General features: G+C 39.8%; 1 protein-coding gene and 1 long non-coding RNA gene across 2 annotated transcripts in view; one reads left to right on the plus strand and one right to left on the minus strand.

The window, feature by feature from the left end:
* On the plus strand, positions 1 to 15,756 carry ERCC4 (ERCC excision repair 4, endonuclease catalytic subunit). Its single transcript, XM_063171048.1, has 11 exons — positions 1 to 176; positions 1,686 to 1,866; positions 4,507 to 4,702; positions 6,041 to 6,248; positions 7,325 to 7,505; positions 7,854 to 7,988; positions 8,571 to 8,681; positions 9,817 to 10,408; positions 11,101 to 11,193; positions 11,845 to 11,957; positions 12,951 to 15,756. Exons 1-11 carry the CDS (start codon positions 3 to 5, stop codon positions 13,682 to 13,684), a joined length of 2,718 nt encoding a protein of 905 aa, XP_063027118.1. The 5' UTR covers positions 1 to 2; the 3' UTR covers positions 13,685 to 15,756.
* Positions 7,854 to 17,434, minus strand: part of LOC134426259 (uncharacterized) — a 20,546-nt gene continuing 10,965 nt past the window's right edge. Inside the window, exons 2-3 of the long non-coding RNA XR_010029957.1 lie at positions 10,355 to 10,438; positions 7,854 to 7,958 (exon numbers count right to left, since the gene is read on the minus strand). This is a non-coding gene — a long non-coding RNA (uncharacterized LOC134426259). The remainder of the gene's footprint in view (positions 7,959 to 10,354; positions 10,439 to 17,434) is intronic.

Genomic DNA, 17,434 nt, shown 5'->3' on the forward strand with positions numbered 1-17,434 from the left:
CGATGGCGGCGCTGCTGGAGCACGAGAGCCAGATCTTCCTGGAGCTCTTCCACCGCGACGGGCTCGTCGTGTGCGCCCGCGGGCTCGGCATCGACCGCCTGCTGCTGCGCTTCCTGCGCCTCTACTGCGAGCCCGCCAGCCTGGTGCTCGTGCTCAACACCAGCCCCGCCGAGGAGGTGAGGGCAGCTGCCAGCGCCCGCCCCTTCCCCTCCCGGCGCGGCGGGCGCGGCCCGGGGACGGCCGGCGGCTCCCCGGGCTGGCGGGAGGGTGTGCGGGCTCCGGTGAGGGCAGCGCGGGCGCGGGCCGGGCGCTGTGCACCGACCCCGGCACAGAACCACGGAACGGGTCAGGCTGGTCGGGAGGACAGCTGGTCTGGTGCCGCTTCCCTGCTCAGGCAGGGTCGTTCCAGAGCGCACAGCACAGGATTGTGTCCAGATGGGTCTGGAATATCTGCAGCGAGGGAGACTCCCCAGCCTCTCTGGACAATCTGTCCCAGGGCTCGGGCACTCTCAGGGAAGAAGTTCTTCCTGGTGCTCAGGTGGAACTGCCCGGGCATCAGCTCCTGCCCGTTCCTGCTGTGCCATTGCTGGGCCAGGGAGCAGAGCCCGGTCCCTGCTCTGAGCCCTCCCCGCTCACACTGACAGGCACTGCTGAGGGCTCCTCTGAGCCATCTCCTCTGGAGGCTGAGCAGCGCCAGCTCCTTCAGCCTTTCCTCACAAGAGAGAGGCTCCGGTCCCCTCATTCTCTTTGTCACCCTCTGCTCCCGCAGCTCCCTGTCCCTTTTGTCCTGAGGTGCCCAGAACTGGACCCAGCACTCCACTGAGCAGAGGGGCAGGGTCACCTCCCTGACCTGCTGGCAATGCTCTTCCTGATGCACCCCAGGATCTTCCAGGACTTCTTGGCCACAAGGCACTGCTGGTTCAGGGACAGCTTGTTGTCCACCCCCAGGTCCTGGGGAAGCTGTCAAACCACGCACATTCAGGATTGCAGCAGCTGGATTTCTATTCCTGCAGCACAATGAAGTCCTAGTAACACTAATGACCTAAAACAAGTGCATAACATAAGTAACCAGTAAGGAGAAAGGGATGAAACATGCTTGTCAGACTTGATGGGTTTGTCCCTAATTGTACAAAAAAAGCTGCTCTTTTTCCTCTGGAACCAGGCATCAGGAAGGGGAGGTCTTCGGGAACCTTTTATAGCAACCATAGGTGGATAAAGATCGAAGCTGTAGTTTATAAGATTGAGCTTGGTGTATATGATCTGCCTGCTGTAGTCATGACTATAGGTGATGGCACTAAAAGATGATCTCTTCCCAATTCTCTGTTCTTAAGGCAGTATTAAAATTGCATTTTCTCTGAAAATGAGATATTGAAATATAAGAAAATGTAAGCTCCTTGAAGTGTCAGTTGCTCATTTTTATGTAAGTCTTGTCCAGTTACTATTGACTGTGTAGATTTTTTTTTAATCACCTAGATGAGTTTGAAACTGAAGAAAGTATGTCACAGAAGAAAAAAATCATAATTATTCTGACTTATTCTAGTATGTTATACTGTCATGTCTTGTCTTTGACAGCTCCTCAAAATTACCAGAGTATTTAAATTACCAGAGTGAAACAAAGGTGCTTTATGGATCCCTTTCTCTGGATACCACAATAATGTCTTGTGTTTTTATTGTGTTTGGTTTAGGAGTATTTTATTGATCAGCTGAGGTCAGATGGAGTTGTTCATCTCCCTCGCCGTGTTACCAATGAAATTGCAAATAATACTCGATATGAATTTTATACACAAGGAGGAGTCATCTTTGCAACCAGTCGGATCCTTGTGGTGGATTTCCTTACTGACAGAATCCCTGCCAATCTCATTACTGGTAAGAGCTTAATGAAATAAAGGTAAGAGTGTTCTGTTTGAAAATACACAAAGCTTAAAAAAAAAATTCTATATGAAGAATTCTGCTAACAGGTATTGAGGTCGAAGTTATTCCTTTTTTTTTTCCCCCACCAAGACTGAGGTGAAAGAAGCAAATATGTAGTTGTTTTGTTCCTTTTTTTTCCCTCTCAACTAATTTGATTTATTTAATCATACGCTTTAAAAAGGCTTTCAAAGAGGAATAATTGATTGCACTTAATGAAATAGTGTCCTGGGGTCCATTGGACACTGGCCTATCATTAAAACAGATTTTAGATGTCGTGCTTTATGAGCCATGCACACTACCTATATTTTTGCATTAACAAATTACTCCTGATGACTTCTCATAAAAAAATACCTTTGTGTTGACAGCCTTGGATGCTATGCAAATACCAGTATTTTGAAGTACTGCTGTTACTGTAATTGTAAAGATTTGGAGAATAACTTGCAACCTTGTTTTGTAGTTATATAGAAGCTATACATGGAAGATGTGAGAATTACCCTTCTCTTCTCATGTTCTGTTCCCCTTCTCCCCCAGCCACTCTTGTTTTTATGTTCCTGGAAACCCTGTTACAGCCTGGAGAGCTGGAAAAAGAGAGCCAGGGATTTAAGAATATTTTACTGTTTTCTAAGTGTTAACATCTTAATGATTAAACATAGCTGAATATTATATGCTTAGAAGAATGTGATTTTCTGCTTCAGAAGCTGTACCTCCTTCCTTTTAGTGAAGCTACAGCAAGTTCTACTGTAAAACATTTTGAACACTTTTATGCTGGAATCGAAGAACACCACATTTCTAAGTTCAAAAGAAGTGAATAGATTTTATGGGCAACCTGTGGTAATTTCTCTATTTCTCTTGACTCTGTCCTCTCTACCCTACCAAAGAAGAAGAAGAAAAAAAAAAGATGAAAAGAAGAAATACTGTAAAGTTTTAAAACTGGTGCTGTCCTTTAGTACCACAGAGCTGTGACAGGTTTTGCATTGCCACCAGAGGTCGGTGTGAGAGCAGCTGCAGTCGACTGGTGGCTTCATTCCCAGCCTCCCAACACCTGGCTCTGTGTGCCTTGTCTATGTGTGAGATGGTACAGCAAAATCTTGTAGAAGTGTTTCATGAGGAGATAACAGCAAAAGCCTTTCTAGGTGTTAAAAATGTTGTTTGTAAAATCAGTGTGAATTAACATCTGATGAACTCATAAATCCAGCTAAAGAAAATAAGAAATGATCACTGCAGTGAAGCAGAATTATTCCTGGTGGTTTTAGCTTAGTAGAAATGATGTACTTGACAGCACAGTGAAACTGATGCAAGTTGCTGTAGTAAAAAGTGGCAAGTTGTTTCTCCCAAGGCTTACAGAGCAGATGTGAACTCCCTGCATAAGCAGATGTATGTTGACTAAAAGCAGGAAGGTATTACAATAAACACAGTCTTACTGACCTGTTAGAAATTCTGTCTTTCCTGTCGTGTCCATCTGCAGTCACATCTTGAAAAATTTGGAAGATGTTCAGAGATGATCATTATTATGTACTGAAAAATTTGCTTTATAGGACAGATTTAACAAATTCTAGATAGAAAAATACCTTGTAGTGGATTATTTCAGGACTTAATTATGAATGGTGAGCAGTTGTATTTTCTGGATGCTTTTTCATTTAGCAAGCAAAGGCATATTAAAACCAATGCCTGTGTGCTGAGTTGAGGAGACTTGTTACAGAAATGAAATGCTCTGTAACTTTATTAGCTTATGTAGACACAAGGTAAAACCTGTGGTGTTTGATGTCCTTTGCTTCCACTTTAGAAAGGCATTTATGATTCCCCTGGAACAGATACCACATAGGCCTGAATTCAGTAGGGGGAGAGAGAAAATAATGCAATGTGCTGTTTAACATGATTAGCATGAGGAAAAACAAGCCTTGGTTTAGCAGGTCTTGGCTGAGTGAACTGTGAACTCCGGAAATGTTTGCCTCAAACACGTAATTAAATTAAACTCTTGTGCTTGATAAGTCTTTTATTCCTACTGCACCTATAGCCATGAAGAAAACTGGTGGTGTACTCATATATTTGATACTTACTGTCCTTGAGTGTGAATATGGGAAGGTAAAGCAAAATAAATGTTTTCAGAAGTTTTTTGATTATGTAAACACTTGAACTGTTGCCAACTAAAGTTACTTGACAAGTCTGTAATTCCAGAATTTCTCTAAACAAAAGAATTCAACTATCTTCAACAGCCTCGAAGACATGAAACTTGCTTTGTTGTAACAATGTGTTATGTCATGCATCTGCTTTTCCTGCTTTTAAAGGACTCAAGTTCAGGTTGTGCCTCAGGAGTAGAGAATTTTCCTAGCTAGTAAGTCCTGCCACTAATTCACAAGCTTTTTTTTTTTTCCTGTTAAAGATGCATTATTAACCCAGTTCTGTTATTTGGCAATTCCATGGTACTGAAACTGAGGAGTCACTTGTTTCAACCCCAGAAAATTTGTTCATTTTAGAAGACTTAAATTCCTGTATTTAAACAACAGTAGAAGAATAAGACAGTTGTGAGGAAAAATCTGTACAAACTTGGACCTTTCTATATTTTTTTTTAACTTGATTATTTTTTTCTCTTGCCAGGCGTTTTGGTGTACAAAGCACACAGAATCATTGAGTCCTGTCAGGAGGCATTCATCTTGCGACTTTATCGCCAGAAGAACAAGCAAGGCTTCATTAAAGCTTTTACAGATAATGCAGTTGCCTTTAACACTGGCTTTTGTCAAGTGGAAAGAGTGATGAAGAATCTTTTTGTTGGGAAGCTTTATCTGTGGCCAAGGTGAGGCACTTTTTACTTCACTGGACAGTTACTCTTAAAGGAAAGATGAAAGATGTTACAGTGGGTTTCTAAGAAAATGAGGTGTGTGCAGTGCTAATGTGTCTTGCCTCCTCTGTTCCCAAACAAAACCTTTTCAGTTTTTGACAGAAATAGTCCTAAAGATGCTGAATTTCTGAGAGAATTTTTGAAAATGGACTTCAATTGACTGTATTATAGGAATGAACCTTATGGCAGAGCTCTCCTGTTAGTCAGCAGAAATTGCAGCAAAAAGTGACATTCTTAACAGTTTAAGAAAAACTTCTCTTACTAAACAAGAGTACTTAAGCCAGGAAATGACAGGAAAAGAGTCTCTCAGTTCTGCTATTCATGGACATGTTTGTTTCCAGCTGTTATGAAACTCCATGCATCTCTTTCTGCATGTCAAATTATTTTAATTTTTTTACACACCTATGCTGTGTATAAAGAACATTTCTTGATGACTGTTAAAAAACGAATTGCCAAAATGTAGCATGCACGGAGTCTTCCAGGAAGATCCACAAATGGAATGAACACTGATGACCCAGTCAGTGCTTTTGCCCTGGGCAAGGGCTGTGCCCATTTGTTCTGTTAGTCCAGGCTGGAATGTGTTTCACTCCTTCTTAATGACTGGCTCCTCTGCATTGTAAATTCCTGAAGAGTCTTGCAGTATCCCAGGGAAGTAAAAGTGGACATACCTGGAGTAGGAAAGGTTGAGTAGAAACTCTCTAGATTTCCTTCCTTGACTTCCATGAAAAGACCTGGGGCTGCAGGCTGCAGTAAGGGAAATGTGGAGTTGCAGAGGTCAGCAGCCATGGGGCTCTCTGAGCCTCCTCCTGTCAGGAGCAGTCAGGTGGCATCTCTGGATCTGTGCAACTGGAGTGGCTCCAAGGACAGGCTTCCAACAAGGACCTGCGGGTTGGCATTGCCAGCTGGAACATCGTAAAATCTGCTGGTGCAGCTGTGTGATTTCACAGAATGTATGAACCCCTTCCAGTTTCTCCCTTATATGATTTTTTAGGTTTGTTTTAATATTTGTTATGTGTGATGATGATGCAGAATCCACTGCAGTAATTTTCCGTGGATCATTCACCAGCACTGTAGGCTCACATGACTAGAATGACTACAGTCATAATTGTGGCACAGATGGTTTTCCAAGGCTGTTCATAAGATTGCAGTCTTCACATCAGTAGAAACTGATTTTGGAATAACTTAGTTGTTTACATTTTAAATAATTGTAATTGTAGTTTGTACAAACTTTTGAGTAATTCTAAGTCAAATAAAACTACCCATGTAAATCTTAAGAAGCTGTTTTTCTCTTAGATTTCACATAGCAGTGCACTCGTTTTTAGAGAAGCATAAACCTGAAGTGGTGGAAATCCACGTGGCAATGACTCCTGCTATGCTTGCCATCCAGACTGCAATCCTGGACATTCTGAATGCATGTCTGAAGGAACTGAAACGTTACAACCCAGCTCTTGAAGTAGAAGATCTATCTTTAGAGAATGCTATTGCTAAACCTTTTGACAAGGTAACAATTTTGATTGTTCTGCAGTGTCTAAGTAATGGGCTATAGATCTCCAAAGTGCCTGCCATGCAGACAGAAATGTTATTTGCAAAATAAATAACCAGCAGCAGCTGAGTGTTCTCCCATGACATGTTTATTACTGGGACAAGGGGATGGAGTGGTGATGTGACAGTTGTCAGTAGGGTTTTTGATGTATTGGTGTTACTGTTCTTCCTTCATTTCCAAAGTCCCAAGAGTAAGAACATCCCAGTTCGTGGTTATAATAATAATTGTTGCTGCTGTTATTAAAAAGATAGCTGCAACTTCAGCTCAGAACACTTTGTAGATAAGTATCAGTAATTGCCATACACATACTCCCTTTTTCCTTCTGAATTTCTTGCTTGTGTTTTTTTTCTCTAGTAGGAGAAGCACTGTGTGTACTAGACAATATGTACTTGCATGCATCTGCTGTATCTTTAATCATTATGTATGTCAATAACTTTGGGTTCACTGTTATTTTTGACAGATCTGCAATGTGTGGCACACATATGCTTTTGTTAGGGTGAAATCAACTGTCATAGTGCAACACAGTTATTGGTTAACTGATTTAATCTGGATGGAAGGCCTTCTGAACTTTGGATATTTGAAGGTTCTTTCTTGGGCTCTATAAGTTGCACATCTTCATGGTACCTATCTTGATTTTAGAAACTAAATGACATTATAATGTTTTTTTCTGTACCTAAGTAAAGGACATTAGATACTAAATACAACAGGCCAGTACCAGTAAAATAAGGGTGTTTTTTTATAATTTTACCAGTATTTTGTTATTAGATGGAGAGGAAGAAGTTTACTGAAAGCATTAAATTATATATGCTAATTGCTGAAATGTGTTTCATAAAGACATCTATATTATGTTAACTTTGCTAAAATATAGTAACTTATATCAAAACAAATATCTCACCAGTACATATTTATTTTGGTATCTGTAATAACTTTGGGAAACCAGAGCCTGTAAAGTTAAAATGGATTCTCAGCTTGTTAGAAGCTATAATGCAATACTGTATGTTTGACACTCCAAACTTTCCAATTTTAATTTCCAGACAATCCGCCACTATTTAGATCCTCTCTGGCATCAGCTCGGAGCTAAGACAAAGTCTTTGGTGCAGGATCTGAAGATCCTACGTACTTTGCTACTGTATCTAACCCAGTATGATTGTGTCACTTTCCTTAATCTCCTGGAGTCACTGAAAGCAAGTGAAAAAGCTTTTGGTGAGAATTCAGGTAAACATGGAATAACCATACAAGTTAATGCATGAAATGGTGCAATGTTGATGTTTTTAATTATCATTCCCAAACATATGAAGGTACCTAATTAGGTTTTACACAACCAGCCATAAGGACGTAGGTTTTTATTGACAGATAATTCTTTCATCTTCCCACTTAACTGCTGTTACTTAACAGAGTGAGATTTGCATCACATTTTTGTCATTTATTAAGCTGGTGATTACACAGCAAGCAGGTAGGGCAGGTATTCCAGCTGAAGATCTGGGGCTTTTATTGCAGAGGGTTGGAAGACATAAACATTGCAGATGTCAAACTACTACTGCTTCCTTCTCATTTCCTCCCCAGGCTGGCTGTTCCTTGACTCCAGCACTTCAATGTTTGTGAATGCTCGAGCTCGAGTTTATCGCATTGCAGATGAGAAACTGAATCAGAAAGGCAAAGGCTCAGGCTCTGAAAAACGTGATGTAAAGAAGGAAAATGGTACTGATCATTCCTAATTTCTAATTTTAAGTTTAAGAGTGTCACACGATTCCAAGTGCTTTGCATATTATTACTTGTACTCTGGTTCCCTGCATGAACTTCCACAGCTCAGGATCTCAGTCTGTTAGCTGGGATAAATTGAGATATAATCTTAGTTCCAAAAGCATATGATCAACAGCGTAAAAGAGTCACGACGTAGGGATTCTCCTCAGCTTGCTCAGCTGATCACTGGAAGAGCTTTTGTGAAATTGTTCTTGCATTACATTGATGTTTAGCTTCATCTTTATTATCTTATGTGAAAGAGTAGGAGGCTGTGGTTGCTTTTATTAAAAAAATATATTCAGGAGTTTCAGAATTGAAGAATGAGTGAATACTTCAGTGTTTTGCTTCACAAAAGCATTTATCTCCATTTTTAAATTTAAGAGTGTTCTCCACCTGATTAGCATAACAAGTTGCATATGTAGGCTGTTGAATATCATATGTGCCAACAACCATCACACTAATGACATTTAACCACTGCTTTAAAGTCTGAAGGATATTTTGCCTGCAAGAGCTGCTATGTTCAATCTTACTTTCTTTCAGAACTGAAAAGGGAATTGGTTCTAGAAAGTAACCCAAAATGGGAAGCTTTGAGAGAAGTACTGAAAGAGATTGAAAATGAGAATAAGAACAGTGACAACCTTGGCGGTCCAGGTGAGAGAATACGAAACCCTGCAAGTTTTCCATGAATTCTACTGGTTTGTACTTCTACTTGACCTTGGAGAGAAGGAACTAACCCTTTTCTGTAGTTTTATCAAAGAGCTGGTTTAAATTTAGTAATTTGTGGCCTCAAGATGAGGAATTTCTGTACATTATGTACATAAACTATGTAAAATTAAACTTTTATTAGGTCTTGCTCTAAAAGAGAAATGCTGTTCCTACAATGCAATACTTTTTAGGAAAGAACGTGCATTATTCTGAAAAAACATTTTAGGTTACATTTCAGAAGTGTACTGATACCTTAGTTCCAAGCCAAATAAAACAGATATGGAGATTTATAATGATTAAGGTGCCATTCACTCATTTCTGAAGTTTGGGTTCAGAACAAAAATAGGGGTTCTGTCTTACACCCTTTCTGACTTGCACATTCTTCTTATGCACCTGAAAATTTGTTTTGCATGGTTTGCATATAAATGAGGTAGAAATTAGGAGGCAGGGAAGAGAGTCTAACTGCTTTGCTGCCTTTCCTAATTTAGGGCTTTTCATTCCCTTAAAATTCAGCAAGTTTTATTTTAGGAAATAGTAAGGGTAAAAAAGTGCTCTTTTCTCCCACCCACAGTGTTCTGACTCTGGGTAAGAACTGGCTCTCTCTCCTAGTGTTGTAGGAGTTTATCTGAGTCAGCTTGCAGAGAATTGTTATTCACCAATGTCAATAATACTGTGTGAAACATGTGTTTTGTAGATTCTCTAACACAGCTGACAAATTAGAATGGTCTAAATTAAGTTCTCTCTTATTCCGCATCTTAAAAATGAATAGTTGTTCGAGTATGTTTCAACATGCACTGTATCTGCCTCATTTTCAGTGGTCAGAAGGAAAACTTTATGAATTTAGGTATTGTCAGAAAAAGGAATGTTGAACTTCCGTTAATCTGCTCTAATTTTATTTGGTACAAAAAGCCATGCAATTTAGATTCTCTCAAAGTTCAGAGCAACTGTGGCAGCCGAATGTGAAGGCATTTGGCAGGCACAGGGCTTGGATCAGTGCAAACCATTGGCTCGGGAGGTGCTTTAGCTGGATAAGAAGCACAGCATTACAGGCTGTAAACATGGTATTGTTTCTTGACTGCAGGGCAAGTGCTCATTTGTGCCAGTGATGACCGAGCCTGTGCACAGCTCAGGGAGTATATTATTACTGGAGCAGAAGCTTTTCTAACAAGACTTTATAACAAAACCTTTGGAAAGGACGAGAAAGCTGGAGAAGTGTGGATTAATGACAGAAAAGCCACGAAGTCCAAAGGAAATGCCAAACCAGACACAGGGCCTCAAGCCAAAAAAGCCAAGCTGACAGCTCCTTCAAAACAAAATAAACAGAAGAAGCAGCAAGACCGGACTCTAATCCAAATGATAGGGAAAACTGAAGAGGAAAAGAGAGAGGAGGTCGAGGTGGAAGACAACAAAGAATTAAGTGGTAGCCAAGAAAGCAACATTGAAGAGACCATTCCTGAAGATTTTGATTTCAGCTTGCCCTCAGATTGTTACTATGGGATTTTCAAGGACCCACTGACAATTATCCACCCGCTGCAGGGCTGTGGGGATCCCTACGCGCTCACTCGGGTGCTGCACGAAGTAGAACCCAGATATGTTGTGCTGTATGATGCAGAACTCACTTTTGTTCGGCAGCTGGAAATCTACAAGGCAAGCAGGCCTGGGAAGCCTTTGAGGCAAGTTGGCTTGGCCAGGGTAATTCTAGTCTGAAAAGAAAAAATTGGAAGTGCACTGTCAGCAGTCAATGCAGAACATGCTGCTGTTCAGTTTCATTAGCTACCTTCCAGTTCCTGTTGAGCCCTTAAGTTTAAACAAAAGCAGAATGTCTGGTGTAACCAAAAGATATTTTTTACTTTCCAGCAGGTATTTAGTCCCTTAACAGCAAAAGCCTATCTGTTAAGAAAAAAGAAACAATTCCAAGATCTCTGCTTCAATGATTTTAGTGGCAGTAGATCATTTTCAGGTGGTGTAGTCTCATTTTAAACCATCTCTGAAGATACGATTTTTAAAGAAAAGGATTCATCTTGGGTTTAATTAATTTTCACATTTCCTGATGTTCATCATGCTGAAGACCAGTAATTCAGAAATTGTAACAGAGAAGCAAGTAAAGGAAACACAGTAAAGAAAATTAGTATTTGCAGTTATAGCAACTGACAGAAAGATCACCACATTATGTATATGTATTTAATACACCTGGAAATTTCAAAACTCAGTTTTATAAATAAATGTCACATATAGAAAACTTACTATGCGATTAACTAACTTGTCAGGCATTTACTGCTGCTAACCTTAAATTTACTGGTGGTGAATTTTTTTAACTTAATACCAAGTTTTGTGACCTCTTTTTTTTTCTCTTCTATACCTACAGAGTTTATTTCCTCATATATGGGGGCTCCACAGAAGAGCAGCGCTACCTCACAGCTCTGAGGAAGGAGAAGGAGGCCTTCGAAAAACTCATTCGGTAACACAGTTTAACTGCCCTTAGAATTAGGGTTTCATGTAATTCCCCAATACTAATTCAAGTAATTCAATATTAATTCATGTCATTCCCCAACATTTTAAATAGAGTGATGTTCTTAACTGTGTGAAGGCTTTAAATAAACTTTTGATTCAATTCTTTATCAGATGTAAAGACTACTTTCCTATTGAGAATCACCAAGAAGTCAAAACTTTCCTTTTCAAAGCACCTGGTATTTTGTTCATTATTTTAGCAGGATTTAATATTAATGTAAAGGCTAATCAGCATTGCTTGAATTTTTTCCTAATTGTCTATGAAGTTCATTTGTGTAATTGTGTTTTTGCAGCTAACATTTCTTGTAAGATAATTTCTAAAGCTCTTATAACCTAAGTTAATTGGGGAAACAAAACATTTCCTTAGACTGTATAAGACAGTATTTTTACTGACAGTGCCTTCTCACGGGTTACAGTGCTATTGCTAGTCATTAGTTCCTTTGTAAAAGGAAAAACCTAGAAAGACTCAGAAAATTGCATTTCTGATCAGGCTTGCATTTAGTATTAAACTATATATAATTTTACATCTGGATGAAGGGTATTTCAATATTCTTTACTCCTGCATTTGCAGTTTTTAGTGTGTTTGTTTGTGGTCCCTTAGAGAGAAGGCCAGCATGGTTGTTCCTGAAGAAAGAGAAGGAAGAGATGAAACAAACTTAGATCTCCTCAGAGACGCCAGACCTGCCTCTGTCTCTGCTGACACACGCAAAGCAGGTGAGCAGCTCCTAGGTCAGCCTTGCAGCCCAGAGCTTCCCAAAAATCCCTGAACTATTGCACCTTAAATCTCCCTCAAACTGTCTGGGACAGAGACACATTGTACATTGGCTTCATGCTAAAGAAACATTATTTCCTAGTGACAATGAACTGTGGTTTCCTTTGAAAGTACAGGTTAATGAAGTATTGTTGGATTTGAAGTTTGGATTGTTCCTAGTCAGATTCTTGGTTATGAGGCTGTCTAGTGCTACTTGTAGGAAGAGAAATTAAAACATAGAAACTGAAGTCTACAGATGGTCAAAGGCGGTGTTGTTCTTGAGCTAGTAAATGATGGGGATTTCTTTTCATCTTGACAAAACATGCTGCCTGGGTAAACAACTGCACATTATGGGTGTGATCACTTCCTTTGTAGTCCTTTTTCTTTTGTTGCAATTCCAACCATATTTTTGTTCTTTTCCTCTGACAGGTATGCTATGCCTCTGTTTTTCTTTACTGTTGTTTCTGTAATCCTGCTCTCCTTTGCCATGTGCTCTCTAATCTTTGCTATTACATCTTTTGTGGCCTTGGTGCTGCAGTCTCTTTATGTCCTGCAGATCTGTAGAGCACAACACATAGTTTCCACAATAAAGTGCTGTATTTCTGTGGGAAAGAGCTAGAAATAAAAGGGATCAGCTTCATTACCTTTTAAAGATTTCCCTGATCCATTTAAATAATTTTCATCTACAGCTTAATCTATTTCATTGTCACCTATACAAAGCTTTCAGCAAGCAGCATGGTAGTTCTATCAAGCTGCAGAGCATGCTCCATAAACTACAGTACATGTTTAAGCAAGTAAAACAGTTAAAAATCAAATGAAGTCTGTATTTATTGTACTGCTGAATTTGAGGTATAACTTAAGATGAGAAGTCCATCCATTGCAGAAGCCTTGGCAGCACACAGGAAAACCACCAGAGCAGGATGTACGGGGATAACTGTGTTTACTTTGCCCTTCAGGTGGACAGGAACAGAAGGGTGTCCAGCAAACCATAATCGTGGATATGCGGGAATTCCGTAGCGAGCTTCCATCCCTGATCCATCGCCGTGGCATCGACATCGAGCCCGTGACTTTGGAAGTTGGGGATTATATTCTAACCCCCGACATCTGCGTGGAGCGCAAGAGCATCAGCGATCTGATCGGCTCCCTGAACAACGGCAGGCTGTACGCGCAGTGCGTGGCCATGTGCCGCTACTACAAGCGGCCAGTGCTCCTCATTGAGTTTGATCCTAGCAAACCCTTCTCCTTGATCCCGCGAGGCTCTTTACAGCCAGAAATTTCCAGCAATGATGTTACTTCTAAACTGACCCTTCTCACACTGCACTTCCCAAAGTTACGAATCCTGTGGTGTCCCTCTCCCCACGCTACTGCTGAAGTCTTTGAAGAGTTGAAACAAAACCATCCCCAACCCGACGCAGAAACGGCGATGGCCGTCACCGCAGACTCCGAAATTCTCCCCGAGTCAGACAAGTACAACCCTGGGCCTCAGGACTTCCTGCTGAAAATGCCAGGGGTTAATGCAAAGAACTGCCGTGCCTTAATGACCCACGTTAAAAGCATTGCAGAGCTGGTGACGCTGTCCAAGGACGAGCTGGCCAAGATTTTGGGTAATGCTGCCAATGCCACACAACTCTTTGACTTTATTCACTTGACCTATGCAGAGGCACTAGCCAAAGGAAAAAGCAAAAAATGACTCATGAGATTGTTCAACACACAGCACAGATAAGCTTTTCTGGCACAGTACTTTGGCAAATACATGAAATATTTTAATAAATGCCCCCCTAAGATAACCAGCTGTTTCTTGCTCATGCTATTCCATCAGTTTTAATATGTGAGTTAATTATTACTAAAGGCAAGTTTCAAGAGGAAAAAATATTTTTAATAGAGAAATATGAATTATTTTTATTCTTTTTAAAGCACTTTAACCAATTCTATAATATCACTGAATTAACTAAATTTCTAACTGAAATTAGAAATTTCAATTAGAAAACTGAAATAAATTTCTAACTGAATTAACTAACTTTCACCAAGACCATAAGAATTAAGTGCTAAGACTAACTGATAAAGGTGTTTTCTTGTGAAAGCTATGATGTCTTGTTCAAGCTAAAAATGTGCTGTGTTTTGATTAGTCTGGGTGACCTGCTGCATGATACAACACTGCTTTTGCCATTTTTAATGTCTCATTCTCTGGCAACTGCCACTTTTTGATTGACAGTGATGAAGTTATTTGAAACACATTGTGGTCTTTGCTCAGGAGTTTATTTAGACTGTACTGGGACTGAATCCTGAATTTTAGAACATGACCATAAGCCTTTGTCACAGTAAAATCCATTTGTATGCTATGCTCTGCATTTTGCTTGCTCACCCTACTACCAATTACACTTTTTACCATTACAAAGCCGGTACAGCTCTGTCCTGCTGGATTTTACAAAGTGCTTTCAAAGTGCTTACCAAGTTAGACCAAAGTTAGACCTTTGGTCTAACTGAGTAGAAATTCTGTGGTGCCACAGAGCAACTAAATTTTGAGTGTGCCTTACACTTTTAAGAGGCTTTTTTTTTTACTCAGTTTTGATAGCTCTTTCACTTGGAAGTGAAAAATCTGGGTATACCATCAGCACTGTTCCTTTATACCAAAGAATATTTCCTCTTATATAATGCAGTCATTTTCTAAGCAAGGTTTTCCAAAAGTGTTGAAAGTTCTTCCAATATTGGCTTCTTTTGTGTCCTATTGCTCTTGTATTTTTATGCTCCAAATCAACTGTCTGTCAATAACCTCAGTAAAGCCATTGTCACCTAGAAGATAATACTTTTAGTGTTTTGTGTAGCATAAAAGAAGGAAATGTTTGTGAATATGTGCATTGTTAAATTATACATTCTACATTGAACTTTGATACAACTGTGTACAAACTGCCATTGCCAAAAGGGTTGGTCCAGTGTTATTCCATGCTAATGTATTTACATTTGTTATTTACAAAACCTTTATCTATGATTTGCACATGTATTTATATGATTCTAATGGGAACAACAGACCAATATTATCTCCTTTGTGAAAGAAGAAAATATTTTTTGTGTTCAGGTTTGGTAAAAACAGTACTGTGAACTTTCAGGTTAAATGTTTATTGTGCATTTTAAGTATGAATTATGAATTGTTAACTTTAATCTGTGGTTGAGCTATGACAAATTTCCAAGGGAACATTTTTCTGCAGATGCAAATTTTAGTATTAAATACACCCATAATAAGATTAAAATTTGTTCATTATCTTGTTTTGCATTTGGCTGTATTGATACCAAAACATTTATATTTTTAGTGTGTGGTTTACAATCCAGATCTTTGGGTTTCTATTGCCCTAGATTCTAATTTATTTAATATGAGAAGAAGTCTTTCCATTTTGACTTTTGTGTATTCAAACTAATGTTGTCAGATGTGCAGAGGTTTGAGAATGCTGTAAAGTGGTGCTAAGAGAACTGGAAATCAGAGTAAGATCCAAGTGCCCTGAGTGCATGGCCTTGGAGCCTGATTGAGAAAAGGGCAGCTGAGCAGCCTTGGAGAACAAACATTGCTTGTGCAGTGGGGTCAGGGTGCTCCATGAACTGTGGCTTTGGGGTTTTTCACAGATGCTGCCTCAGCTGTCAGTGAGGTTTGGAGTTTTTGCATTGATGTGTATGGGGTGAAAATGAAGGGATAGTAATGGGAGATAAAGTTGTAGCTTTGTGTTGTGTGCTAGATCAAAGTTACATCATGCAATTAAATAATTATTTGCTGAACATTTTAATGAAATTGCCTTTTGATTATAGGTGTGGAATTTTCCTTTTTCCTTCTCTATGCAGGATTTGCCCCTTTTCTCTAGAACAGCCACAAGTAGATGTTGTTGCATGTTATTATTGCTCCTGTGCTTTGGCATTTCACTGCATTGGGTGTGATGGCCAGTGAGAGCTGTGTCCTCCTGGGGCAGGAGGTACCGACTGTGCTCCAAGGGGGGAGAGGTCCTGTGTCCTGAAACCACTTACACCTGAAATTATAGAGCCCAAGGCTCTGCCTGAATGCAGTCACACACAGGGCTGGGTGAATGAGGCAAACCCTCTCTTCGACCAACAGTCATGGAATTTGTACATCTTGTCATTGCTGATGTTTTAAATTTGTGCTTTTTTATTAAAAAAGCAAACACAAACACCCCCTGCCTTCAGTCTGGGAGTGTCTCAGCTTCTTGCTTGTCCCCAAACCAAGACTCCATGTTCCCAGGTCCTTCAGTAGGTGAAGCCTCTCTGTGAGGCGTTCACATGCTATAGAGTTGCCAAGTTGCTCCTTTCTGCAACTTCTCCTGGGCTTGGATCACTGACAGTTCTTCTGGAATAACCACACAAACTTTTAGAAGCAAATGTAGCTTGTATTAGCAAATCTATTTAGCCCAGGACCCTTTTATGTGCTTCATAAGTCTTTAATATTTTGTTAACTGTTAGGTACTTTCTTGCACTGAAAATACACATACCAATAGTATCTGCACCTTCTTAATTCCCATGTCTTGATAAGATTTTGCAAGGAAATACTCAAATGTTATGAGTTTCAGGGCCATTTATTATTTTGAGTACAAAATGTTAGGAACTCATCTCCCAGACTTTTCAATACAAAGAGGCTGATTGTTTTATTTATTTGAGTTTTGATCTGTATTTTGAAAGCTTCTCCTCAATAAATTAAAGGGAAGAAATATCCTCTGTCAAAGTCTTGAAAACCATGAAGTAGCTTGGCTGGCCAAGACTTAGCTGAGAGATGGATTCTTACTGAAGTTAGTGAGGGTAACCAGGGCTGCTGCACTGCTATGGTGATTTCTTGTCTAAACAGAAGATGCTGCTGCAATATGTCAAAATGGGCCTGTGCATGTACTAAGTTTAGCATCATTTTTTTTAAAGCATGATAAAATTACCTTAATCCACAACTTCTGTAAAGCAGACTTCCTAGGAATATTTAATCAGGGCTAAATAGGTACCAGTTTCTCAGCTTGCATTTTACCCTAGTTCTGTCTGTGAGAGCTTCCCTCTATAAATTAAAGCATAGTTTTCATTTCTAGGGTCCTCAGTTCCTCATTGTTACTTCTTTTTTCTTTCACCTTAATCATCTCCCATCAAAGAGCAGGGGCCTGGAATTATTAAACAGCTGACATTGTTTCCAAGCTGGCATTTTCAGTCAGCTGTGCAATCTTGTTCTTGCACTCTCAGCTTCTTCCTCAGCTCTCAGAATGGCACTTAGACCATTCTTATTTTTATTGGTTTTTGTTTAAGAAAACACAGTGGCTATGTGACAAAATCTTTGGAACTGACTTGCCTTTTTTAATGTAACCTTTCTCATGTAAGTTCTGATCACAATCAATAGTCAGAGTAAAACCACATATAAGTCTTCCTGTTTATGAGATGCTAAGGTGCTATTGTCCACAGAAACATGCTAACCTTC

Source organism: Melospiza melodia, chromosome 18 (assembly GCF_035770615.1).
Source record: "Melospiza melodia melodia isolate bMelMel2 chromosome 18, bMelMel2.pri, whole genome shotgun sequence".
Classification (NCBI taxonomy): Eukaryota; Metazoa; Chordata; class Aves; order Passeriformes; family Passerellidae; genus Melospiza; species Melospiza melodia.